General features: G+C 36.9%; 5 protein-coding genes across 10 annotated transcripts; 4 read left to right on the plus strand and 1 right to left on the minus strand.

Moving 5' to 3' along the window:
• Positions 1-407: 407 nt before the first annotated feature.
• On the minus strand, positions 408-3,321 carry LOC119070832 (2-phosphoxylose phosphatase 1). 2 transcript variants are annotated; one of them, XM_037175338.1, is made up of 3 exons: positions 2,947-3,321; positions 1,701-2,127; positions 408-1,634 (listed from the first exon to the last, which is right to left on the minus strand). In XM_037175338.1, exons 1-3 carry the CDS (start codon positions 3,038-3,040, stop codon positions 470-472), a joined length of 1,686 nt encoding a protein of 561 aa, XP_037031233.1. In that variant the 5' UTR covers positions 3,041-3,321; the 3' UTR covers positions 408-469. The 2 variants fall into 2 exon arrangements, with proteins under 2 accessions (XP_037031233.1, XP_037031234.1); XM_037175339.1 differs by having other exon boundaries at positions 1,701-1,948; positions 2,947-3,073.
• Positions 3,322-4,590: 1,269 nt separating this feature from the next.
• LOC119070834 (nucleolar protein 58-like) lies at positions 4,591-6,945 on the plus strand. The gene is made up of 9 exons (XM_037175344.1): positions 4,591-4,751; positions 4,814-4,966; positions 5,039-5,172; positions 5,228-5,268; positions 5,426-5,613; positions 5,673-5,928; positions 5,992-6,120; positions 6,186-6,344; positions 6,668-6,945. The coding sequence occupies exons 1-9, from the start codon at positions 4,683-4,685 to the stop codon at positions 6,859-6,861; spliced, it is 1,323 nt and encodes a 440-aa protein (XP_037031239.1). The 5' UTR covers positions 4,591-4,682; the 3' UTR covers positions 6,862-6,945.
• A 1,038-nt stretch (positions 6,946-7,983) lies between these two features.
• On the plus strand, positions 7,984-13,372 carry LOC119070825 (cullin-2). 2 transcript variants are annotated; one of them, XM_037175325.1, is made up of 12 exons: positions 7,984-8,135; positions 8,438-8,678; positions 8,750-8,986; positions 10,208-10,666; positions 11,106-11,337; positions 11,405-11,575; positions 11,647-11,856; positions 11,917-12,034; positions 12,114-12,223; positions 12,279-12,461; positions 12,544-12,843; positions 12,915-13,372. In XM_037175325.1, the coding sequence occupies exons 2-12, from the start codon at positions 8,560-8,562 to the stop codon at positions 13,044-13,046; spliced, it is 2,271 nt and encodes a 756-aa protein (XP_037031220.1). In that variant the 5' UTR covers positions 7,984-8,135; positions 8,438-8,559; the 3' UTR covers positions 13,047-13,372. The 2 variants fall into 2 exon arrangements, with proteins under 2 accessions (XP_037031220.1, XP_037031221.1); XM_037175326.1 differs by having other exon boundaries at positions 8,013-8,180.
• A 3,927-nt stretch (positions 13,373-17,299) lies between these two features.
• Positions 17,300-18,432, plus strand: LOC119070849. Of its 3 annotated transcripts, none has more exons than XM_037175360.1 (3): positions 17,300-17,359; positions 17,519-17,722; positions 17,783-18,432. In XM_037175360.1, exons 2-3 carry the CDS (start codon positions 17,575-17,577, stop codon positions 18,331-18,333), a joined length of 699 nt encoding a protein of 232 aa, XP_037031255.1. In that variant the 5' UTR covers positions 17,300-17,359; positions 17,519-17,574; the 3' UTR covers positions 18,334-18,432. The 3 variants fall into 3 exon arrangements, with proteins under 3 accessions (XP_037031255.1, XP_037031256.1, XP_037031254.1); XM_037175361.1 differs by having other exon boundaries at positions 17,314-17,338; positions 17,515-17,722; XM_037175359.1 differs by lacking the exon at positions 17,300-17,359 and having other exon boundaries at positions 17,495-17,722.
• A 2,916-nt stretch (positions 18,433-21,348) lies between these two features.
• Positions 21,349-22,840, plus strand: LOC119070851. 2 transcript variants are annotated; one of them, XM_037175363.1, is made up of 2 exons: positions 21,349-21,843; positions 21,905-22,840. In XM_037175363.1, exons 1-2 carry the CDS (start codon positions 21,705-21,707, stop codon positions 22,453-22,455), a joined length of 690 nt encoding a protein of 229 aa, XP_037031258.1. In that variant the 5' UTR covers positions 21,349-21,704; the 3' UTR covers positions 22,456-22,840. The 2 variants fall into 2 exon arrangements, with proteins under 2 accessions (XP_037031258.1, XP_037031257.1); XM_037175362.1 differs by having other exon boundaries at positions 21,350-21,846; positions 21,905-22,839.
• Positions 22,841-25,937: the final 3,097 nt, after the last annotated feature.

Consider the following 25,937-nt stretch of genomic DNA (forward strand, 5'->3'; position numbering starts at 1 on the left):
AGATATGGACGAAGACGATAAAAAGCAGCGGAAAAATTCGTGGGGAGACGATGATGCTATTGTTGCACAAATCCGGAAGCGACGATTTTCGTCTCCGCTCAATCGTCATCTTACTCGGAAGTTTTTTTTTCAAATCATTTGTTTTATCATTCCATAATAATCATTGCGCGGAATACAAACTGAAGTTGTTTCGACAGGCCCCTCTTTTCTTCTAGCACTCCGTTTTGGGGACGATCTTGATATGATGAAGTTCGAAAACAGATGAAACTGGTAACAGAATTTCTATGTCTGTATGTTATTGAACATTTTTAACATGTCTAAGGCAGGGATTATCCTTGGGAAAATTCGGGAAATTTAGGTAAATATATCCATCGTTTAAGGTTACGCAAAGAAACCAAACGCATATATAACATGGATAACATTCTTTACTTTCGATCTGAATAAACGATATTCACATGATAATTTTTATCTAAAACTCATTTTTCTTCTGCACTGTGCATGCATCCTTAAAATTAGTCGCATTCAAAGTGGTAAAATAATCGTCGTGTATAAAGCGAATGATATTTTCAATCGGACATAAATCGGCCTTATTGCCTCTACTGTCTTTCGTCACTCGTAAGCTTTTACCCCCTTCGCAAAAATCAATTTCTCGCGTCACGTCGATGCCATTGTACACCAATCTAAAATAGAATTCTGTCTCTTTATCACTTTTGTAAACTTCGAATATGACACGCGCTGCGTACGGTACAATGTAATTTTGACTTTTGATTCCTAATGCTGCCGTCAGGAACTGTATGGTTCGATCATGGCCAGAGTATAAAACAAATTTCGTTTTATCACCAGACACCATTTTCAACATGTAATTGACTATGCTCCTAATGATTCCATACGCCCTTAGTATCCCTTGATGTTTGGTAAATTTATGCTCAGATTCTCTTTGTCCCTGCCAGTTCGTATACGATAAAAGTGCTGCAACATGATTAGATTCTATGCAACCATTTGATAATGTCTCCGTTTCCGACGAATCGGAGTGTTCGCCAAATTTATTAATTTCTACTCCCGCGTCGTTGCCTCCATCATCCTGATCGATATTTATTATCTCAGATGGATCAGTTGTGCTAGCCGGTTGACGACTCATTTCTCCATTCACGTTGAAGGAATTTTTACAGGGAAATGCAGCGTTATGGCAAATAATCGACAAAACAGCATCTCTAACTTCCATCGCTTTTAGTTTCGGCGAAGGATTCTGCAAAAGATTCGCTCCGATCCACTGAACTGAAGCTGCCACGGTGGGATGCTTCGACAATTGCTGTACAGTCTCTTTCTCCATTTGATTATTTAAAAAATCTGCCTGCGGACAAGCACAATCCAGAAAACAAAATGCTAGGCTATGACTTTCCCTAATCGACAACGACTGCCATCGGTCCGTGGGAAGAAAGGAATACAAAAGTGCCATTGCTGATTGAAAGGTGCGTCTGTATCTAGTGGAATATACAACTATTTCGTCTGATATGAAATTCGGTTGGGATGTGTTGTTAGGTTGTCGTTGCATGAACGGCTTTGCCAATAACCCTAATTGATTGCCATATATTTGTCGCATAACATCGCCAACATGAAGTAGTTGAGCAATACCCCTGAAAGAACCGACAAATTCTTCCAATTATTAACTAGACAACGTTAATAACCGCCAAATGACTTACTTGTATGTTAATTGCCCTAGCATGCAACTCTTCGCGAAAGCTGGCAATAATGGAAAACTATGAAACGGACCAATTTTTGTCCACGTCGGATGACTTGTAGCTCCTGTGGCACCATTCGTTAAATTGGCTAGAAACGTTTTGTATTTATTGAGCAGTGGATCGTTTTCCTGGCCACAATCCACCAGACTCATTCCTTTCACATGACTCATCGGTCCTCTGTCACCATGTCGTGTCAGTAGCAATACTCCCTGCAAATTCCATCCATCTAAAATGCCCCCATCCTCTTTTCGTACTATCGTCTGTATTGGGTTACAGTCTTGTTGATATTTCTGGATTCGTGACGATTCTTCTTTTCGCAAGAAGTGGTTATACTGTTTAGCGGTGAGGAATGACTGGAAGTTATTAGCGCCGATGTACTTGTACATTCCTAGAAATATTTTAGTTTTTGCTATAGAAAATTGAACCGATGAACATCAATTTATTCATCGCTTGTGTTTGTGGTCGTGTAATCTGTCTACGGTAGTGAAAATTGGAGAAGCGGTCAACGCGTGAATGAACTGAAAATCTATCTCATTAAGCAACTTGTCCAACTTCTATCATAAATAGATATCTGCGTTACCCTTTTACAGAAGGCAAGCATTGTGTCACCAGTATAATGGTCGAATCTTTTACTTTTTTCCATCAAACTATTTTCAAACAAGTGGAAACAAATCTTTTACTTCATTAGTTTTAACATGAGAATTCCCATAAAGACGTTATTTTCCAGAGTTCATCGCTTATTTTAGTTGTCCTGTTGATAACAAATGTCATCTTACATCGTATGGAAGCATGTTAAGAAACATTCGCTTCAGACAACCAAGGTTCTTGGATGGTGCCAGAATTAAATAGGAGGCCTCTACGACGCAAAAAAAATCTGTTCTTGTGCCTGTTATTGGAGTGCGTTGCTTCAAAGAATTCTCAATTTCACGTCGTAGAAGTAAAACACATAAGTTACGGAGATTAAATATTTCACGATTCTATCGTGTTCCATTGTCGATTAGTCATTTTACAAGAGCGAACCAAGTTTAGACATAGTGTAAATCTAAATCGACAAAACTATTATCTTATCTCATCAGTGTTTACGTCTAGTATCTAGCACAAATACCGATTCTCAAATCGGAAAGAGATTTTCGATAGTTTGTTTATGTGTGTTTCATGTTTGTTTTACAGAGAAAATCGAAGACCGAAAATTAATATTTTGTCTCACCTGCTATTAGAAGAAAAATCCATACACTTAATATCAAATAACAATACAGCGTTCGGTTTTGCGACGACAATCTAACTAATTCCCGTAAAATCATAATTGAATTTGTTAGTCTATGCGATATAAACACTTGCCCGTTTTACCAATATTTTTTGTGTACATGAAAATATTTACAAAAATTTTTCTAATTTGACATTTCCCTCGAATGTTATCTTTTCAAATAAATTTCCTTCGCATAATAAAATGCGGTCTTGCGCACAAGTTGAACAGATGTGGTTTATCATACGTGTTTTATTGATGAGAAGCGTAAAATTTTAATCCTTATTTCGTGTAACAGTTTTGTAACAGAACTGTTAGTGGAGCATAGTGCATTTTGTAGATGAACCAAGAACGAGAGTTTTAAGATGGGTGGTTCAGTGCTAGGAGATGAGTTAATCATTTTCTTATACATCTTATTTTGCATTAGAGTCTCACTGCTCACCGCCAGGAGTCAAATGGTAGAAATAGTCATTTCTTTCCTCTATAACTCGAGAACAGCTGTTTTAGACGTGTGGCCGTCCGTCAATACAAATAGCATTTTGAGTTTAAGTATCTTATGGGAGCAGCTCAGTATATAGATTTCTAATACTTTATTGTTGAAAAGCTTTCAAATCCGCGAATAGAGTGATATCGAATCTATTACTTCTTTTGATCAAACCATTTTCAACAGGTCGTTACAAAATCAATTACTTCGTTTGTTTTACCATACATTTTGTGTTATAAGACATATTTTACCTAGGCTTACCGCTTATATTGGTCGTCGTTGTTAATAACAGATGAAATTAGAGCTGTCCGTCTCATAAGGAAGTCTACTTCAGTCTTGATGATTCAGCCTTCAAAAGAGAAGGAAAGAACCAGTGTCTTTGTATAGTCATTTCGGAAACAACTGTCAAAATTTTACTACATGCGAGGAAAAATGAGAAGTAACAATTACAATCCAATTCTCCTTATTCAATCCACATACATTACCAATGTTACGACATTTACGTATGTAACTATATGTATTTATAACGTGTAAATCGCATGTGGATTGAATAACATCAATTGGATTGTATTCGTTGTAAAGTGTGACTTCTTTATTTTCTCGCAATGGAGATTAAAAAAAAAAATTATTTTGATATTAGGCCCTGGGAAACTTTATGTTTTAGGACATACAAATTAATAAAAGAACTTATATTCAGCCTCGGACTGGTCATCCCGATGCGCCCTTGGAATTTTACTTAAAATTCTTATTTTACCGCCTCCTCCGAGCAGAACTTGCGTCCTTTAATAAGTTTATGCTGCATCTAAGCAGATTGCCCGAGAAGTCTGTCGGGCCTGCTACTATCCAATGAAATGCGACTCTCCGATATCTGGATACAGTGGCACTTGCTTTTATCAACTGGTTTTATCTAAATATTTTCCACAGATTGAAGCAAAATCTTTTACTTCAATTGTTTTAATATGTATTCTTCAATAACAACCACCTTTTCAAAGCTTAGAACCTTGGCTTAGTACACTGAAAGACGACATAAAAGAATTTCAAATGTTTGTGCCATCATCGAACTGCCTTACCATTTCAAAATCTTTTTCTATTTTCAAAGTTGTTAGCATTTGCTTTACCACAATCGACAGCTGTCAGTGGTTTTTGTGTACAGTGTGTATTTAGCGGGAGTTGATGAGTCCAGAATAGAAATAATACAAAAAATTCCCAAAGTAAAATGAACGAGACGTTAAAGGGTGCTTGTTTCGATGAAATTACCCATTTGATTTGTGATGCCGATAAAAAGGTACAGACTCCGTCAACTGGTTCACTGACAATTCAATACAAATCCGTTCGCTCTCGTTTAAGGTTAACATCTCCGATGTATCCAACAACTGGAACATATCGCACAGAGACAGTGAGACCGTTTTACTGGAATGGATCGAAAAGAATCGAAATCAAACGTTGAACAAAGAGTTTTTGATTCGTGGTGTGGACAATAGCGGAAACTGTGTCATTACGGTGAGTGAAAAAAATACGTCGCAATTACCAGAAACACAAAGCAACGAAGTGACTTGAAATTATTGTCAACAGGTTTTACCCGAAGATAAATTGGATTTCGTCCAAAAAAAGTTTGAGAAATCCTGCTATTCCCTGTACAGCATCGAATTGGCTAGCAAATCGAATGTGAAACGTCTGAATGTCGCCAAGCCGAATGAATGCAAATGGTAAACAAATTGCGGTTTGCGTCACTGCAATGACTAAATTCCCAGTTTCTTTTAGGATTAATCTGCCAGCTAAACATGTTGAACGTGATATTGTTGGTAAGTTCAACCAGTCACGTTTCTAGAGCGTGTTGAATTGTTTGACACGGAAGAGTTTCCCTTAAACCCGTCCAAGATTTAAAGCCTTAATGTGGTCATCAGGGAACTCTTGCATCCCATTTCCATTACTGAAAATCATTTTGGTCCTGCATTTTAGATAAGTCACCACCTCCCATTCAATCCGTAAAAGATGATGAACAACCAGCCACTTCAAAGAAGGGCATTAAATCAATGTTCTCGGCCAGTGAAACAGTTAAGAAAGTGGAAGTGAAACCAGAACCTCAAAATGTTGATATTAAAACGGAAAAGGAAACACCGAAAAAACAGTCACCCAAAAAGAAAGAGGTTGGTCGATGAGCCGTTTGTGTTTTTTTTTTCTCCTAGCAACTTTCCTATCTCTTCAGCCCATCAAAACTCCGAAAATGGCATCTGGCAAGTCATCGATTTCCTCATTTTTCTCAAAGTCTTCATCTGCTGGTGCACAGCCTAAGAAGGAAGCATTGCCTAAGCCGGTGAAAAAGGAAGAATCGTCCAACATGTTCGATGATCACTCTTCGATGGAGGTTGACGAAGTTCCTACGGTCGAGAAAGTGGAAAAAGAAGAGAAAAAACCAGTCAGTGCAAAGACTAACAAGAAGCGATCGATCGTTGATGTGGATGGTAAGAACCGACCTCGGAACTTGGAACAGATAGTGATAGATTGATTTTCTGAATTGTTTTTAGATGGCGATAGTGACGAGATACCGGGAACTCCACAGGACACGAAGAAACTCAAAAAAATCACAAAGAAAATTTCGGAAAAGTCTAAGCTCAGCCGCATCGTTAAAATGGAAGATTCTAGCGATGACGATGGTATACCTTCAATCATTGACTCCACAAGGTGTCGAGATTTTATTTAATTTTTTTTTTACAAACAGATAATCAGGAAGAGCAAAGGAAACTGCTGGCTTCTCCGGTCAAAGAAAAGGAAAACAAAACTCCACCCAAAAACGAAAAAGCTGCAGTAGAGAAAGGGAAACGACGAAAAGCCAAAAAAACCGTTTCGCGTACATTCAAAGATGAAGAAGGATATTTAGGTGAGTCGTTAGTTGATCGCATTGATCAACTTCGATTCGAAAAAGTCGATTTTACGATAAACCTTGTCACAATAATTATTTCTGTTTGGCAACAAATTCTGAATTGATTGAAATGGATGGCGGCAGTCTTTCGGAAAATGTTTTCTCACAGTTTTAGGTCTGCCTTATCTGGGAAAGTTTGGCAGTTATGTTGTTTCAAAGTGATAATTTTTTATTAGTTGGATTTTCATCTTCGTATGTCTACTTCTCCTCTTTCTCGAGTTTCCAGCGAATCCATAAAAAAACTGACGAAGTTTGCTAAGAAAAATCATTTGTTTTTGCAGTGACAAAAAATGAAATCGTAGAGTATTCCTGTTCCGAAGACGAAACTGAAGTGGTTGCTGCCGAGCCAGTCCAAGCAGCCAAAGAAGTTCAACCAGCTGAAGTATCTGAAAAGACTACAAAGAAGAAGAAAACTTCCCCGCCGAATGCCAATTCCAAGCAAGGTTCTATTTTAAGTTTTTTCAGCAAAAAATAAATATTTAAAAATGGTAAGAATAGCCTGAATACACATCCGATGTTGTTATATTATAAATAAAAATCAGTTAATACGTTGAATGAATTTCCGTTTTTTTTCTTCTTCATTTCACTAGAGGTTTCAGTTTTGAAGGTTTGTATTATTGTAATGAACCAATAGATAAAAAACAAAAGTGACTTTTCTTGATGAAGCATGTTTGAACAAATCAACAAATGAATGTAAATTTGACCGAAACCAAATCTTCTAGGTTTGGTTCGGATCCTATCAGGTTCAGTTAACCTATGACGTCAGGTTCAGATAACCTATGACGTCATGTTAAGTTAACGTACGACGTCAGGTTCAGTTAACATATGACATAGGTTTAGTTAACCTATGGCATAGGTTCAGTTCATCTATAACATAGGTTCAGGTTCAGTTAACCTGTGACTTCTCTGGTTCAGTTACCATTGCTTCAGGCTCAATTCATGACTTTAGGGTCAGTAAACGTATGACTTTAGGTTCAGTTAACCTATGGCTGTAGGTTTAGTTAACCTATGACTTTAGGTTCAGTTAACCTATGACTTCAGGTTCAGTTACGACAAAACTTCAGGTTCAGTTGAGGTATGACTTCAGGATCAGTTAACATACGACTTTTGGCTTAGTTAACCTATCAATTCAGGTTCAGTTCATGACTTTAGGTTCAGTTAGGCTATGACTTCAGGCTCAGTTAACTAGTAACTTCTCATTCAGTTAACCTATCACTTATGATTCACTTAGCCTATGACTTCTAAATCAGTTAAAATATGAATACTGGTCCAATGAGCTCAGGTTCAGTAAGCCTTATAGGTTCAGGTTCAGTTAACCAATGACTTCTGGATCAGTTAGACCATGTCCGTTTGATCTCAAAACTCACTAGTTCACTTCCATAAAATTCCAGTGAATTTTATGTGCATTCAGTGCACTCGGAAAATGAAGTCAATTATTTCAACTGACATGACATACAGTTGATCTTTCATTTTCGAATGGTAATGCGTTGACAAAGAAAAACACGAAATAACAATTTCACACCGCCAAAACAACAATTTTCCATTCAAATATCACCTCCGAACGGCACCGCCATTTATAATATATGGCTCACAAAGACAACTTCAACACAGTCATTTTGATGTGTTAACCTAATTCTCTTTGAAAGGTAAAGTGAAATTGTTTTCTCGCGATCTAAGTGAATGGTTTCTATTCCAAAATTATACGAATTTGAATCCGTTTATGGTGCTGGAAAGGAGCCTAAAAGTTGTGTGAGTGTTTCGTTTGTATGTTAGCAATCGAATGTGCATCATCTGGTAGCTAGTTCGATCGAAACAGATGAGTTTTTCGCAGTGAAATTTGAAGCTCAATGCTTTTTTTCCCCAACATATTATCATCTCTATGATGTTGGAGGTTGACGAGAGTGTTATGAACGCAGTAATTTAATTGTTGTTTGGATTTCGACGAAAAGTAAAAGAACAAAGTCAAAAAATCCTAATTATAGAATTTGCACCGTCACTCAAATTGTGTATATCAATCGGTAAAATCGTCTTATTTTCTCTATTACAAACAGAATCGGACTCAAATACACAAAAGACTTTGTCTGTCACTATCAATCGTAAATATTTGCTATTGGAACTGTACACAGAAGACATCCTTGAACGTGGATCTATATAAGGAAATTGCTAAGAAAATATGTCATTGAAACCAAAAAACGTGAATTTCGACGAAACATGGCAAAGTCTGCGAGAAACTGTGAAAGAAGTGATCACATTAGCACAGGTGGATCGAAGTATTTGGAATCACCGTTTCGGGTAAATAAATTGATGTTCCCTTTGACGTGCTCTCACACTCAATTCGTTTTGCGTTCGCTCACATATTGCAGTGATGTGTATGCGTTGTGTGTGGCGTATCCAGTACCGTTCGCCGACAGACTTTACCAGGAAACAAAACAGTTCTTGGAAAATCATGTGCAGAATTTCTTAGCCACACAAGTTGCCCCGCCTGGGCGGATAGATGAGGATAGCGGCGCTAATGATGTTACTGGTTCATTGTTGCAACGATATTATACCGCTTGGAATGAGTACAGCAAAGGGATTTCATATCTCAACTATTTATACCAGTAAGTCCAATCTGTCTCGTATATAATGCATGTGACCGGAAAACCCACGGATTCAACGGGTACGCGGGATACTTTGTCAGTCGACTACACCGTTTATGCATAAATTCAAGATCATTCGAATTTAAGTTGATCTGTGCTTTGTCAGTCTTCGAACAATTTGTTTCAGTGATGCTCATAGCCGTAGCAGACGAGCTAACTGTCACGTCACATGATTCTTTTCTTTTTTAACTTTCTTTGAAGCATTCACGAGTTCTTGATCGTGTTAATCCGCGTAATCTCTTTATCTTCAGGCTTTTATCTCTAGATGTAACCAAACGTGGGTTTCATTGCGATTTTATCAATTGATTGTTCCAAATGGCCTCGTGTCAGAGTCGTTGAATTTATGATTTCAGACCATGCAAGAATATTTTTTTACCGGTACCAACACTAAGGCCTGTTAAGTTAGAGATATCATTACTCCTTAAATACCCTGAAAAATCCGGCTTGGACCATGAGTCATATTCAAGTCGGATTTTTCAGTTGTAACCGTTGTAACTTTCAAATCTAATTTAATCATAAGATGGGTATGGCTTCTTGGTGAGCGCTGAAGCTCGCTCCATCCTGTTATCCTTTTTTCATTTACCGAAGAGTTGCATTATTTTTGGTTTGTATGCCGACAAGAACAAAGGGTCACTATTTAGCTAGACCAGTGTTCCGCTGTAGAAAAATTTAATCGTCAGATTCACATACAGAAAACGTATCTGTCCCTGGCTCTGAGAGAGTTTATCAATTATTTAGTCGACGATATCAATGACAGATGACAAGTCAGATGAGCAGAAATTATCAAATTTTCCCGGTATCAATCACACACGTTCGTGTCACTTGGATGTTCAGTTCGAGCACTGTGACGACGAAAAGTGTAATTATAGACAACGTTCGTGATGTCTAATGACTATTTTTATAACTTTCTAAACCATGCGTGACTATATCTTTCGTCGCTTTCGCACGTGTGACGTCTTTAATGCCCATATTGGCGGACCGGGCTAATCGCGAAAATTTGACTTGAGGTGTTGTAGCTCCAACAACTCTAGAACCTCTGGAAGGCTATCGCCTGAACCGACTTTGGGTAGTCAGTCCGGGCCTGCATGATCCCTCAGTTGAATTTTGAATTTTGTTGGGTATCTCGATCCGTCAGCAAGAGTTTTTACTCAGCAAATTCCCAATTCACTCTCTCACTTACAGGTATTTAAATCAACAACACATAAAAAAGCAACGAATGTCCGAAGCGGAAATAATCTACGGCAACGCCAGCTTAGAAACACAAGAACTGATGGAAATCGGCGAACTGGGCCTGGACATATGGCGAGTGTATATGATACAGTCGTTAGGCGATGAATTGGTCAAACAAATTCTGAACGGAATTAAAGAAGATCGAATCGGTTCCAATTTCAATCCGTCATTCGACGAGGTGTTACGCGGCTCGATTCATAGTTTCGTGCAAGTCCAAGACTACCAGAAGAAAGGCAATCTGAAAATGTACCAGGAATTGTTCGAAACGCCGATGCTGGAAGCAAGCGGCGAATTTTATAGGGTCGAAGCGTTTAAACTGCTGCAGACATGTTCGGTTAGTCAATACATGGAAGAATTGATCAAAAAATTGGAGGATGAGAACAAGCGAGCTCAAAAATATTTACACAACAGGTAGGATGATCAGTCTGTATTATTATTCGACCAACGATTCCATTGATTCCGACTGATGGTTTTGTTATCAAATCATTCGAAGTTGGAAAAAGTTGGGGATTGTTGCCTAAGACACGGCAGATTATATAATCGTTCAGTCATTTTCTACATTTGTTTCCAGCCATGAGGAAGCTAAGACGGTGTAAGTTTTTTATCAAAAGGCACTCGAATGGGCATGACCTTTTCTTGAACTCTTAATGCCGAAAAATTACTTCCATCTGAGCTCCTGCTGGTCAACAAAAATTGGAAGCTTGGCCAGTGATCGTGATAATACTCAAAAACTTGACGGTGTCATAAGCAACATTTCCCCTTGTTTTTCTCCTGCCAACTTTAACTGTGGCAGCACCTCTGACTATGACACGCCGTATGATTAGCGACTAATGCATTTGCAATATTTCAGCTCCATATCGAAACTGCGAAAACAATGTGAAGAACGAATGATCACCGACCATTTGGACTTCCTATATTCGGAGTGTAAAGAGATGGTTTCGCAAGAGAAGCGCGCCGACTTGAGCAATATGTACATCTTACTGAAACCGATTCCGGACGGTTTAAAAAATCTCATCCAAATATTCCTCGATCACATCAAAAACGAAGGCACCGAAACGATTTCGACGCTGAAAGGGGAAAATGTAAATTGGCGAGATGCAAATAGCCGACAAATTTCAGTCTCAATGTAACGATCCCGTTCGTTTTCAGATTCATATTCAATTCGTCGAAAATATGCTTCAAGTCCACCACAAATACGAACAATTGATTGCTCACACATTTAAGAATGACCCGCTGTTTTTGAGTGCGCTGGACAAGGCGTGCGCTAGTGTTATTAACAAACGAATGAATGAGAAACAGGCGTGTCGAAGTGCCGAATTGGTAAGAATTATTGATTTCGACTTCCTCCCACCGCCGACCATCCAAATACACCAATTTCTCGCACACCCTAGGTCGCCAAATATTGTGATAGCCTTCTGAAAAAATCGAAAAGCACTGAAAACGAAATCGACAGCAAGCTGACCAACAGCATCACCATATTCAAGTACATCGAGGACAAAGATGTTTATCAGAAATTTTACAGTAGAATGTTGGCGAAACGGTTGATACACGAACTGTCGCAAAGTATGGATGCTGAAGAAGCGATGATAAATCGGCTAAAGGTATGGACAGCTAAACCCTTTTTTCGGGCTCACTGTATCACGTTTGCTAAAACATTTCAGCAAGCCTGCGGCTATGAATTCACAAACAAATTGCATAGGATGTTCACGGACATATCGGTATCGACCGATCTGAACAACAAATTCAATAGTTATCTGAAAGAAACGTGCGGTGAAATAGGTAAAAGACTGGTGGAGCCTGGTGTCACCTTTGCGACCATCGTGACTAACGCTAAAATTAAACTTTTCTCCGCCGGCAGGTGTTAATTTGTCAATAAAAGTGCTCCAGGCTGGTGCTTGGCCGTTAGGTCCCACTCAGGTTGTTATCCCGTTCTCCATACCGCAGGAGTTCGAACGGTCCATTCGAATGGTAATATGCGGTTCATTTGATTCCGTTTCGTTTTCTGATTGAACGTGCTTTTCAGTACGAAAACTTTTACCACCTAAACTTCAACGGCCGTAAATTGACCTGGCTGCACCATTTGTGTCACGGAGAACTGAAAACGTCGTACCTCAACAAGGAGTACATTATCATAATGCAAACGTATCAGATGGCAATGCTGCTGTTGTTTGAATCAATCAATCAAATGACTTGTAAAGAGATGCAGGTACTTTCGACGCCAACCATTCCAAAACAACAACGGGAAGGGACTAATTGAACGATTTGACGATTTAACAATCATTTTTCAGGAAACTCTGCAATTGAACGCGGACACTTTCCAGAAACATTTGCAGGGATTGCTGGAGGCGAAATTATTAATTGCTTCGTCCGAAGCACTCGATGACGACACCGAAGTTAAATTGAATTTGGACTATTCAAATAAGCGAACAAAGTTCAAAATCACAGCTGCTCTCCAAAAAGAAACCCCACAAGAAGTCGAACATACGCTGAGTTCAGTCGACGATGACCGGAAATTGTATCTTCAGGCGGCAATTGTGCGAATAATGAAATCGAGAAAGATTTTGAAACATAACGCTTTGATCCAGGAGGTGAGTGAACCGGTACCGGTAGGTCAGTGTCTGTATGATAATTTCAATGGAAAATTTCTCATTGGCCACAGATATTATCGCAATCGAGAGTCAGCTTTGCGCCCAGCATTCCGATGATAAAAAAATGCATCGAATCGCTCATCGATAAACAGTATATTGAACGAACTCCGAGCGCCGGCGATGAATACAGTTATGTGGCCTAGAGGCTTCGGCCGCTGGAATCGAATATCGAACAGTGACAATTCACAAAATGTTTGTGGAGAGTGGAGGCACGCACACACACACACACACCAGTTCATTACTTTTTTAAGCCAAAAAACCAACAAAATCATTGAAAATGACCGAGATGAAAAAAGAAATTTATTTTGTTACGGAAAATGTGAAGAAATTTGAATCTCCGCAAAATTATGGAATAACAAGAAGCAAAAAGAAAAATGGAAGCAAAAGTTTTAAAGGTTTTGTAGTCGTTTTGAATAAATTATGCCACAGGAGAACATCGCATGTGGATGTTTTTGATTTTCAATTTAAATTTTGGATTTTTCTATTTTATTCGTTCAACGTTCAATTGCATACGGTGGTCGTTGCATATCCTCGTTAAGTACGATTTCAATTTAGAGTTTCGATAAAAATGTACGAAAAGTACGAGCAAGTGCTTTAAAATAGTACTATTTGAATCCAATCCCATTTCGCTATAGATTAAGGTTAGCTAGCTTAGTATGCGTTTATTATGCTTCCACATGTTTTCAGGATGGACGAACGAATAATGCGAGAACGAATTACTTACTCTATTCTAGTCCGATTGTGTTGTCGGGTTGTAAGTGATTCCATGGAAATTGTTCGTTTGTGCATAATCTCATAAGTATTTGAAATTCCAAAATTTGGCCATTTTAATCCTAAACAATAAGAGTTTCCAGTTCCATTTGGGTCACATATGAAAACCAGAAACTACTAAGACTAAGGCGAGGATACGTATGGCACGGTATAACATAGTCAAAACGAGTAATGTCTTTATTACCAGAACACCAGAAACAGATTAAATTAAGAAAGGGGACTGATGGATGTCACCCAAAGACTAAATTCTCGTCAACTTGAAGATTCCCTATGATTTTAAATTACTTTTATCTAAGACGAAGGGGTCCACGGTGTGCCTGAACTAAATTTAATCAATTTCTCTGATTTCTCTTCGTATTTCACTTTTTTCATATATGGAATCTGTTGATTGAATATTGTTTGTGGACACAAATTAAACATTTTTTTGTATGGTGACACCAATGGGAAATGTACAGATTTCGAAATAACTGCCGTCGAAGTATACGTTTTTCATGTTTTTTTATAACGTTCAGAACGTGTTTGAAGGGAGTTTTATACCAAATCTATCGGCTTACCATTGGTGTCACCATACAAAAAAATGTTTAATTTGTGTCCACAAACAACATTCAATCAACAGATTCCATAAATGAGAAGATTTTTTTTCGCCACTTTCAGTACCTCGTAAAAATGTATGGAAATCGATGAAACACGCCTAATTTTTTACATTATTTCGAAAAGCGCCCGCTGCGCCACTCTACCGTTCGAACAAAAGTGGTTTGAAGAAAGTAAAACACGACGAGAAATCAGAGATGCAAATTTTTTTGATTAAATTTGGTTCAGGCACACCGTGGGTCACACCAAAAACACAACAATCACAAATTATTCAAATAAAGCTGCCGAATCCACAGTAGTCTAGTCGATAAGGGCAAACGTTTACCAAAATCAGTTGCTCAAACAGCACTTAAAATACTTCTAAAAGTATTTTAACAAGAAGAGACATAAATTTTTAGGCAAAATTTTTTTGTCTCTTCTTGTTAGAAAAAGTTTAGAAGAATTTTAAGTGCTGTTTGAGCAACTGATTTTGGTAAACGTTTGCCCTTATCGACTAGACTGCAGTTAATGTTTGCTACGGTAACGCACAGGTCGAAATAGCCTATTCCCAACTAGCGTTGAAATATCGCAACTTTGTTTTTTCAATAGAGTGTGTCGATTTTAATTTTTACGATTCACCCTCGTACGAGCAATAATAATCAGCAAAATGTTTTGAGAAGTCAACATCTTCCAAAAACCACTCACAGTGGATGTGTGACGCAAGTCACTTTATCCACTTACAAAAGAACTGTTATCGGCTGGGTGACGCTCATAGCTTCGACACCAAGCAAAAAAAAATGCGTCACAAATGACAGATTATGAGGATAACATAAGATTAGATTAGATTAGGTTTATTGGGTCTGAATTAATTACATACATTAGTACTCATTGAAATTAGACGTACATAATTAGGCCGAATGGGTGAGCCCCGTTTTATAACCAAAACTAATTGTCAATTTTCAAGAAGTAGAAAACAAGGCATCAGAACAGTCGGAGCGTTTGCTGCGACTTAGCCCCGTACGACCCGTAATCCTATTTCGTCCGTAACCATAATACGTCCGTACCCGTAATACGCCCGGAACCCTAATACGTCTACAACCCTCTAATGCGTCTGTTACCAAAATGCAAGTCAAGTTGGGCACGGTCAAATTTACTGAAAGTGTTCATTTTTAAAATTGCGCATAGCGCAATTACGAAAGCCCGTGCGAAGTACCTCTCAAATGAAACCAACAATTTACGACATTATTTTAGAAACCCAAAATTTTTTGCCAACCTTCCATTGGGTATTCAATTACCTCTCAAATGAAACAAAAACTAGCAAAATCGGATGAGATTTACTCGATTTATGTGCAAAAAATACTTAGGGCCGAGTAGCGGCCTTAGTCCAAGGGCGCAAATTTGAAACTTTTTTTGCCATCATTCTATTCGGCATTCAATTATCTCTCAAATGAAACAAAAACTAGCAAAATCGGATGAGATTTACTCGATTTATGTGCAAAAAACACTTAGGGCCGAGTAGCGGCCTTAGTCCAAGGGACCAAATTTGAAACTTTTTTCGCCACGTTCTTTTCGGTATTCAATTACCTTCCATAAAAAACTAAATCTGGCAAAATCGGATGAGATTTACTCGATTTATGTGCAAAAAACACTTAGGGCCTAGTAACGACCTTTGAGCTCTCCCAACAAGCCCACGTTGGATCTTACCCAAAAACAATGTTCAGCAACTTTGTTCTACTCGTCAATACCTTTCATTTGATATATCACAAGCAGCTATTGCGTGCGTATTTCGGTAGATATCGTCGAAAGACTGAAAAACACCTATAAGGCCCTAGCTCTGGAAGGGCCGACCCTACCATGTCCATTTTCGAACTTGACCTTACTTTTGTCGATACAAATCGGGGAAAAAAAGAATTTTCAAAAAAGGTTGTGATTTACTCAAGCTAGAGGGGTCACAGACGGACGGACGGACGAACGGACGGACGGACGGACGGACATTTTTTTTATTGCGGATTCGTCATCTATTAACATAACCAAATGCTTTGCCCTTACTGTCTGCTTCCAATTCGACGTGTTACAAACGGCATATTAATCTTATAAGCCCCCAGTACTTCGTACGGGGCTAAAAAGAGAGAACACATTTTACTTTACAACCGTCCTTTCGTACTGTCCGGTCCTAGGCACTGTTCGATGGGTAGGCGCTTTCCATTCCACCACATTAGTAACGCCCAGTAGACATCAACTCATACCTTCCATAGATCAGATGAGATGCCGTCCATGATGATCAAAGTACCATGAACCTTAGCGCGTTGAAATTTCAATATTAGGGGATAGAGGATAGTATAAAATAAACAATTGATTCAAATAATTGGTTATTAAAAATAAATTACTATTTCATTATATTTCACACAGTGGCAGATGATTCGACTTTATGAATGTATTTCTTCCAGGACATATTTTCTGTGTTCTCAAATTTTCTTTGCAATGATTTCCTCAACATCTGCCACTTGTGACGCACGAGATTTAATATATCAGCCAAATCTTAACAGATTTTAATGTGTAATGCCTCGTTGGGGTTGGTGAAAGCAACAGTAAAAAAGTTCGGTCACGGGTTGGGACTTGCGTCACGGTGCCTTACTTTTACGTGGAACTGTGATAAAAATGACATCATATTGTGAATTTATACGAACTGCGTATCAATATACATATATAAACGTTATACGAGCCGGTCTACCGAAAAAAATGTTTCGCATTGGTATATATTAGTAAAATTGGACATATGGCATATTACATGATTTTCAAGGTAACATTGGTTGCAAGTTTGTATAAAGAATCTATTAGCCAAAATGAGATTACAGGACACCTCCCTGTAATATGCTAATTGCTATATGGTGCAGCTAAAGGTGTACCTGCTTTAATACAACTGACCACGTTAAATACAATTTTCTATTTTCATATAGAATCAACCAGATACCTATACTTTCGCACTCATTTTCGACATTCGTTAGTGCCATCGAAAACATGTTTAAAAAAAATTCTAAAAATGCTCAGTTTATAAGTGTTCAGACAATCAAGACATGTACAAAACAAAGCTGCAAGCAAATTTTAAATTGTCTTTGTATTTTTTCGCCTAATTGGTTTATACATCATCTGGACATTAGTTTAAAATGTACAATTTATACTACGATAGTACAATGATTCAATACTAGCATATGTTGTGGAACAATTCGAAACGCTTTTGACTATACTTGAGTTTAATACACTTTTTTGACTTCTATACATTTGGCCATACTTATCTCGCTTTTTTAGAGATACTACCCCTTTTAATAAGCAATGCATAACGTCGAGCGTAGAGTCTTGTATGTGCTCTTTTTCATTGTCTGCTCTGTCATTGTAATCAATTGCCAAGGTGGAGGAGGAGGGCATGGTGGCGGTGGTGGCGGAAGCTATAGAAGCAGCACTAGTTATAACAACAACAGCAGTATGCAAACTATATTTCGAGTGCGACGAAACAGTTTTGACAAATAATTCTGTCTTTTAGGTGGCAGATCAAATTGTGTTGGTCGTGAATGTTGGAAACAGTTCTTCATTATTATGGGGATTGTTACAAGTGTAGGAGCAACGATTTTTTGTTGCCGCTGTTGTTACCATAATAATAATGGTCGCCCAGTGGAAAACAATTCAGAATTCGTCAACTCTGAGTCATCCCATCGACAGTATGCACTTATAAAAAATGCATTTCAAACAGGCATGTGGTCAAGTCGTTTTTATCAACATGGAACGTGGCATGGACCACATCAATTGCACCTATCATTTAATCCACATTCAATGGCTGTTATTGGATCAGGACGCGATGATGTCGGTGAATTTACAATTGATGGAATTTTTTCGGATAGAACGCAACGAATGGGATTGACAAAATACTATAAATTGGGGACAGGGGATGCAGTTGAGAACTTGGGTCATTTTGTCATTATTCAAGTGACGTACGAGGCAGAATTGGGTCAATTTGAAGGCAAGTGGTATGTTCAGACGGCGAAGTATCACGGCGAAGATAAATTTGTCCTTAAAGTCGATATGTCATATACATGAAGAACGATCACTTCGTTTTATCAATTACTGTAGTGTAGTATCCGGTTTTGCTCGGTATTATTTAAATGACAAAATACTTAAATATTTGTACGCATTAAAAATATTTTCACGCGTCAAAAATTTTCACGCGTCAAAAATGTTTACACATTTGAGAGCTGGCAAGATGGCGCTTTTCTATGAAAATGCTGGTTCTGATAAGAAACCAGTATTTTGGGTGTCGATGTTACTTGAAAAAGCATTCGGTGCGGGCAGTAGCCATTTGTTCATTTTTTTTTTCAGCTGATTTCATATTTTTAGCATTCTGTTTATTGGTTAAGTTTGCTTTATATTGCGTGGTTTCTTAATAGAGAAATATTCAATGCCTATAGAAAACTAAGGTGAAAAAATTAATAAGTATGCAACAATGGCACAATAAAAATTTTCATTTATCATCCCAGTTTAGATGTATGTAATTCAATGTAATAGCGTGGTATACCAAATAGCAACGAATATACCCGTGGACTGAGGCTGCTATCCGCCCCTTATGTTTTCTAACCTATTTTCATTAAAATAGTCGGAATAATATTTGTGAGTGTTGAACACTTCGGCTGTGCTTTTAATACGCGCTATTTATTTTGTTTATTTCTCGATCTATTTTCTTTGGTTAAACTGTTATTCGTTCTCGTTTGGATTCGATAATACTCGTCGCCAATGTAATAACGGGTTCATTAAGGTAAAAGCAAAATAAAATGATCGAGTCTGGTTTTTGACAATTGAAATTCAAATGTCAAAAACCAGACTCGATCATTTTATTTTGCTTTCATTTTATTATACATAACTTATTTCTCCAACTTCTCTCATTTCTCCATAACGAGTATATGGAGAAATGAGAGAAGTAAGCAAAATAAGACATGTATAATATGTCGATACTTTTGAATGTTAAAAACTGTAAAGGAAAATATTTGGTTATGTCCTCTTCCAACGCACTTCAAGCAAAAGTGCTATTTATGACACCCCACTCTTTTTTTCAGTGTAAAATTTTGTATGCACTGTCAAGTTTCAGTACCACTTTTACTTGAAGTGAGTTGCCGGGGTAGGGTAATCTCGCACACCACACAAATTCATGGTGTGCGAGATTCACCTCTAAGTGGTGAATCTCACACAGTCATGACTTTTCGTTACATGTCGTAAAAGGACGCATACTATGATCGCGTGTGCGAGATTCCCCGACACCGAGTTGCCTCTTCTTATTAAAAGTACGTTCAGTCCAACCGTGAGACAGATACAGTTGGTACAACTCAAAACTAGTAATGAATTGACTTAAAAAAACTGAAATTGTGTTAAATAGATCGAGAGCCTTTTTGAATAAAAGTTTAGCGTTGTTATAAAAAACAGGTTTAGCTGAAAAACCATTAATAAATCCTTATACATTTTTTTTTAGAAATTAATTAAAAGAAATCATTGTAGGAATGGACTCGTACAGAAAGATATTTTTTCGAGTACGGAAACTCTAAATAAAAATTAAATGGGAAATTTTTTACCAGCTGATGGGGATATTTCGTTTGTTGATGTTTTGTTGTCATTTAAATTCAAATTTTGGTTAAAGTTATTTACACTCCGTATTTTTGATATACTATGAATCGACCATGAAATACTATGCGATGCTTACCTATTGCAATGAAAATTCCGGGTCCAATCATTCAGAATTTTATGCTATCACAATGATCTCCTTACGAAAATGTTGAAATCACAATAAAAATTTGACATCATTATCAACAACAAAGTGTCAATGACAGTTTTGATTGGTTTTCTTACATTGGTAACCCTTAAAAGTAGTACTTTTTTAAAGCGCGAGAATCATCGAAAATCTTGAGAAGCACTTAGACGTGTATTAAAAATACAAATTAAATTTTTTTCAAGCGATAAAGTACAGTTACGGTGTTTTTTTAATGTGTTCGTTGGATTAAAAATCCATGTAGCGACAGGATCACGGTTTATTGCGTTCCAATAAAGCTTCCTACAAACATGACAGCATGACTAGTTTGAAAAAGAAGAAGATCAAACCACAGTCATTTCTTATAGGTTTCTTTAATATCTCAAAATAAAATAAAATTAATAGATCATACATTACAATAATACGTTAAATAAGTTTAATTACCGTCCTGTGTTAACTTCTTTATTTTTTTTTCTCTTTGTTTTATATTAAATTTTCAATTTTTAAAATAAGCTCTCTCCGATATTATTGAGTTATAGCTCATTCGATTTGTCGTTCAATTCTAGCGAACTTATCTGCCTTTTTCTTCAAATAACATCCACTTTGTGTGCAATGTGTCTAGATGTCATGTGATGTCAGATGGTGGTCAAAACATTTTTTTATCAATAACTTGAGGAGGGAGCCCACTCTGTCGTCCGCACTCACCACCCACTCAAAATATGGTCAACTTTCAAATAGTGCTGTATCTCTGCAACATTTTTGTTCTGATGGACCGACCACATATTATGGTAGCTGACCTCAGCCATCTGTTGCACGAATCGCGGACCATTTGAAAAAAAATAATTTGAATAAATTTGAATACAAATAAAATAATTTGGGGTGGCAAAAGTTCCTCAGTCCTACGGAAATGTTTTCTTTTTCAATTTTTTTCAGTGGGTCAGGACTTGCGTCACGGTGCCTTACTAAGGTGACGCCTTGATATATATAAATGACATCATATTAGGAACTTATACAAACTGCATATCAATATGCACATTATATATATGCCGGCTATAGGAGCCGGTCTACCGAAAAAAACAACGAAAAAAACGTTTCGCGTTGATATATTCGTAAAATTGTCTATATGGCATATTACATGATTTTCAACGAAACATTGGTTTCGAGTTTGTATAGAAAATCTATTAGCCAAAATGAGGTTGAAGGACACGTTAATGTAGAAAGCTAATTGATACACGATCGGGATCAATTTTTTGGTCATCCTAATGGTATAGCTTTTTTAATACAACTGACTACGATACAACTTTCTATTTTTATATGGAATCATCCAGATACATACACTTTCGCTCTCATTTTCGACATTCGTTAGTGCTATGCCATCGAAAACAAGTCAAAAAAAAATTCTAAAAATGTTTAGTTCGTAGAAGTATTTAGACAATCAAGACATGTACAAACCAAAGCTGCAAGCAAATTTTTAACTTGTATTTGTGCATCGGCTAATTTTTGTATGCATAATCTGGAGATTAGTTTAAAAATATACGATTTGTATTACTGTGATTGCAAAGATTCAGGACTAGCCAAAGTAGTGAAACGCTTTTGACTACAGTTGATTTTAATACACTCTTTGACTTCTGTACCTACAATATACATTTGGCCAGAATTATCTCGGTTTTAATAAGCAATGCATAACGTCGACCGTAGAGTCTTTTATGTGCTTTTTCTCATTGTCTACTCTGCAATTGTAATAAATTGCCAAGGTGGAGGAGGAGGTGGTGGAGGCGGTGGTGGCGGAGGCTATAGAAGCAGTTACCACAACAACAGTATGAAAACTATTTTTCGAGTGAGATGAAATCATTTTCCACAAATTATTCTGTCCTTCAGGTGGCAAATCAAATTGTGTTGGTAGTGAATGTTTGAAACAGTTCCTAGCTATTATGGGGATTTGTACAGGCATAGGAGCATCGATTTTTCTTTGCTACTGTTGTCACCATAAACATAAGGGTCGACCAAGGAAAAACCATGCAGAATTCGTCAACTCTGAGTTATCCCATCAACAGTACGCACTTGTAAAAAATGCATTTCAAACAGGCATGTGGTCAAGTCGTTTTTATCAACATGGAACATGGCATGGACCACATCAATTGCACCTATCATTTAATCCACATTCAATGACTGTTAGTGGATCTGGATGCGATGATGTCGGTGAATATACAATTGGAGGGTTTTTTTCGGATAGAACGCAACGAATGGGACTGACAAAACAGTATAAAGAGGGGACAGGAGATGCAGGTCAGAACTTGGGTCATTTTGTTATTATTCAAGTAACGTACGAGGCAAAACTGAACCAATTCGAAGGCAAGTGGTATGTTCAGACGAAGAAGTATCACGGCGAAAATAAATTTGTCCTTAAAGTCGATGAGTCACAAGTATGAAGAACGATCACTCCTTTTTATCGATTACTAGTGTAGTACCCGGCTTTGCTCGGGATTAATTTAACGACAAAATATTTAAATATTTTTACGCGTCAAAATTTTTCACGTGTACAAAAACGTTTCCGCATAGAGTCACACAAGAGAGTTGACAAGACTTCTATGGAAATGATAGTTCGAAGAGGAAACCAGCAGTTTGGGTGCCGATATACTCCTTCAAAGAGCATTTTGTGCGGTCATTTTGTTTAAAAAAGTTTTGTTGTCAGCCAACGTACTTCAAGCTTAAGTGGTACTCTCAATACAACTGTAAAGCCGCATTTCATACAAGATAATACTCTATTTGACAGCTGTCACTACGATCACTAGTGCTTGCAGTGCGTTGTGTCAGCTGATTTCATATTTTTTAGGATTCTATTTATGTTTTGTGTATTGGTTAAGTTTGTTTTTTATTGGTGAAATGTTCGATGCTTGCTTATAGAAGCTATAGAAAGTGAAAATAATAATTATGCACAATAAAAATTTACATTTATCATCATAGTTTAGATGTATGTATTAGCACTATTACCAAAAATATGCCTGTGGACTGAGGCTGCTACTCAGCCCTAAGTGAAGGGTAAATAGAGTCCGAATAGAATGAAGATAAATCGAAATTAAATTTGCACCATTCCACTGAGGACGCTACCTGGCCCTTGCGAATAACTCAAGTGAATTCTAATTTTTTTTTTAATTCTTTGTACTTGCACCCAGCGGCGCGTCAGGTCCCTTGACTATCAAAATGTGTAGGGATAAGGTCGTAAGATCAATATACATGGTCGGACTCGCTAAAATTCGATTTAGGTTTCTCTTAAGGTGTAAGTATGTTAAAATGGGGAAAAAGCTGAAAATCCAGGTGATGATAAGGAGTGATGTTAGGACAGTTTTGGTTGTATTAGTGATAAATCATCCAGAGAAAGTAATTTTGCTAGTTGTCACACTTTTATCCTCCCTTTTTCAAAGATAGTCCCTAGACCGATAGGAATCATGTTAGTACTAAGATACAGCATACTGTTGGAATTTCACGGATTCCAATCCGGACCACTAATAAACCTCCGATGTTTACACTAGAACCTCGTATTGATGCCTAAAACTCAATTCAATCATTTAGGCCACTAGTGTTTCGCTACAGTGATTCTTTGAATGAGTTATATCAATTGCAAAACTCCAACCAATGCCCTCTCTAGCAAACAAACTAGGACAATTAGGGTGGTAAAATTGTACAGTGTATGCAGTAATAGAACATTTTACGCTTCTAAAAATAAATTAAATAAAGTATGATCAGTAATGTCCTTTTTAATGTTGAAAATATTATGTCTCTTGTCAACATTACGGTGTTCGAAAATGAATAATTTGTGATTTGGATGTCTTTTTTTTGTGTGTTTTGTTCAGTCATTTTGATGTGCAAAAACGAAATAAAATTTAAAATTTGTTCATGTCGATATTGCTTTAGATAAAGCGCGGCACGGCAACTCCATCACAAAAAAGCCAGTGTCAAATTTGTCAAAATAAGGTGGTGTCTGTGTCTGTGACTGTGTCAAAACGAAGTTTGTTTGCTAGAGAGGGTGTTGCTACAACAGTCCCACTCAATTTATATAACTCGAGTATTTATTGTGCTTAAAATTTTGCTGAAAGTGAAGCTTAAAAAAAAAACAAAAAATTAGAGGCATACCGTAGACGATTTTTTTTGCCCAGAATTGTTTTAGCACAAAAAACATTTTTTAAAGAAAAATGTTTGGTTAGGTCCTCTTCTTATTTAAAGTTCGTTCAGCCCAATCGTGAGACAGATCCAACTCAAAACTATAAATGAATTGACTTAAATTAAAATTGTACTACTGCATACCAATCAAGGTGTCTAAACATGACAGCATGACTATGTTTAAAGAGAAGAAGATCAAACCACAGCCATTTTTTATAGGTTTCTTTAATATCTCAAAATAAAATAAAATGAAAAGATCATACATTACAATAATACGTTTAATGCTGTCTCGTATAACACCATTCTCATTCTGTGTTCACTAGACAATTTGTTTCCATTTTTAATTTTTTATATTTTTCTCTTTGTTTCTCTTTTTTTATATTAAATTTCTATCTGTGTGTTTTATTCATTAAATTTTTTTTTATAAATTATTTCTCATTTTTTACTTTTATATACAAAACATGCATTGCACTGATCGTTTTTTTTTTAAATTTATTTACTTTTTATAATTTTTATTTATCGATAGAATTTTATATTTTTATTTCATTCAATTTCTTAGTTTAAATTTACATTTTCCTTTTATTATCGAATTTGGTTTTGGTTTTTAGTTTTAAAATTTTTAAATTTGTTCTTGTGTAATGATAAGTGTGTTTTCTTCATCATTGATATATTCTACATAACGTAGGTAGCTGAGACGAAAGCTACATATCAATTTTTGGAAAGTATGTTGTGGAGTGGATGGTTCAATAAAATATCCGATTTCTTCAATCAAACGAATTCGTTAACACGAGCATGTTGAGCCAAAACAATTACTGAATTTGAGTCAATTGAAAGATGTCGTACAAGACGTTGGAACTTCTTCACTCAAAAGCTTGTCTATAACACACATTGCCTAATATTGTTTAAGCTTAATACGCCAACACATGTGTACGAAAGAAAAACGTTTTATCAAGTCTATCTTCCGTAGGCCCAACATATATTACGCGTACAAATTCAATCACAAATCGTTGATTGTTCTTTGGCTATGTATCATGGTTGCAACCGGAACAATAATTTAATTGTGTAAATAACTTACTTTAAATGGACAGATTTTTATCAACAGTTTCCTTTCCTGTTCTGAGTCAGGCCGTGTCATTCCTCAGGCAGTAGTTGTTTGATAACAACTACTACTGTAATATGAAAATTATTTTTGCATGCTAACATTCATGCGTCGAAGACCGTTCTTTTCATGTTTCTAGCACTTCTTTCGACGCCCTCAACATGTTAAATCCATTACATAACTCGGGATAAAAATGAAAAGTCTCGTTTTCGTGTAGTGACCTCGGCTTTGCCTCAGATCAACAAAATTCGCACGAAAACTCTGCTTTTTATCCTAATATTTGTAAAATACTATTGTTATGCTCGTCTGGCAAGTGATCATTTTTCACTACATAGAATATAATGAATCTGAGCTCAGGAATCATTAACTAACGCTACAAAATAAGGAAGCTAGGAAGAGTAATTATTATTTAATTTACGACTGCATGAGTGATCCTTCACTACAAAGAGACTGACAACATTCGGTCCACCGTTTTCGCTTAAGAGAACAATATTCTTTTGCGAAAAGAACCACTGCGAAAACCAATTTTCTCAACACAGTTTATCGCTAGGGAGATTAATTGTTTTCTCTTTTCGAAATGTTCGCTCTAGAAGCGAATTAGCGAAGAAAACGGGGAAAAAGTTATGTTCCTTTCTAATACACTAATTTTTTATG

This window comes from Bradysia coprophila (assembly GCF_014529535.1).
Source record: "Bradysia coprophila strain Holo2 chromosome IV unlocalized genomic scaffold, BU_Bcop_v1 contig_106, whole genome shotgun sequence".
Classification (NCBI taxonomy): domain Eukaryota; kingdom Metazoa; phylum Arthropoda; class Insecta; order Diptera; family Sciaridae; genus Bradysia; species Bradysia coprophila.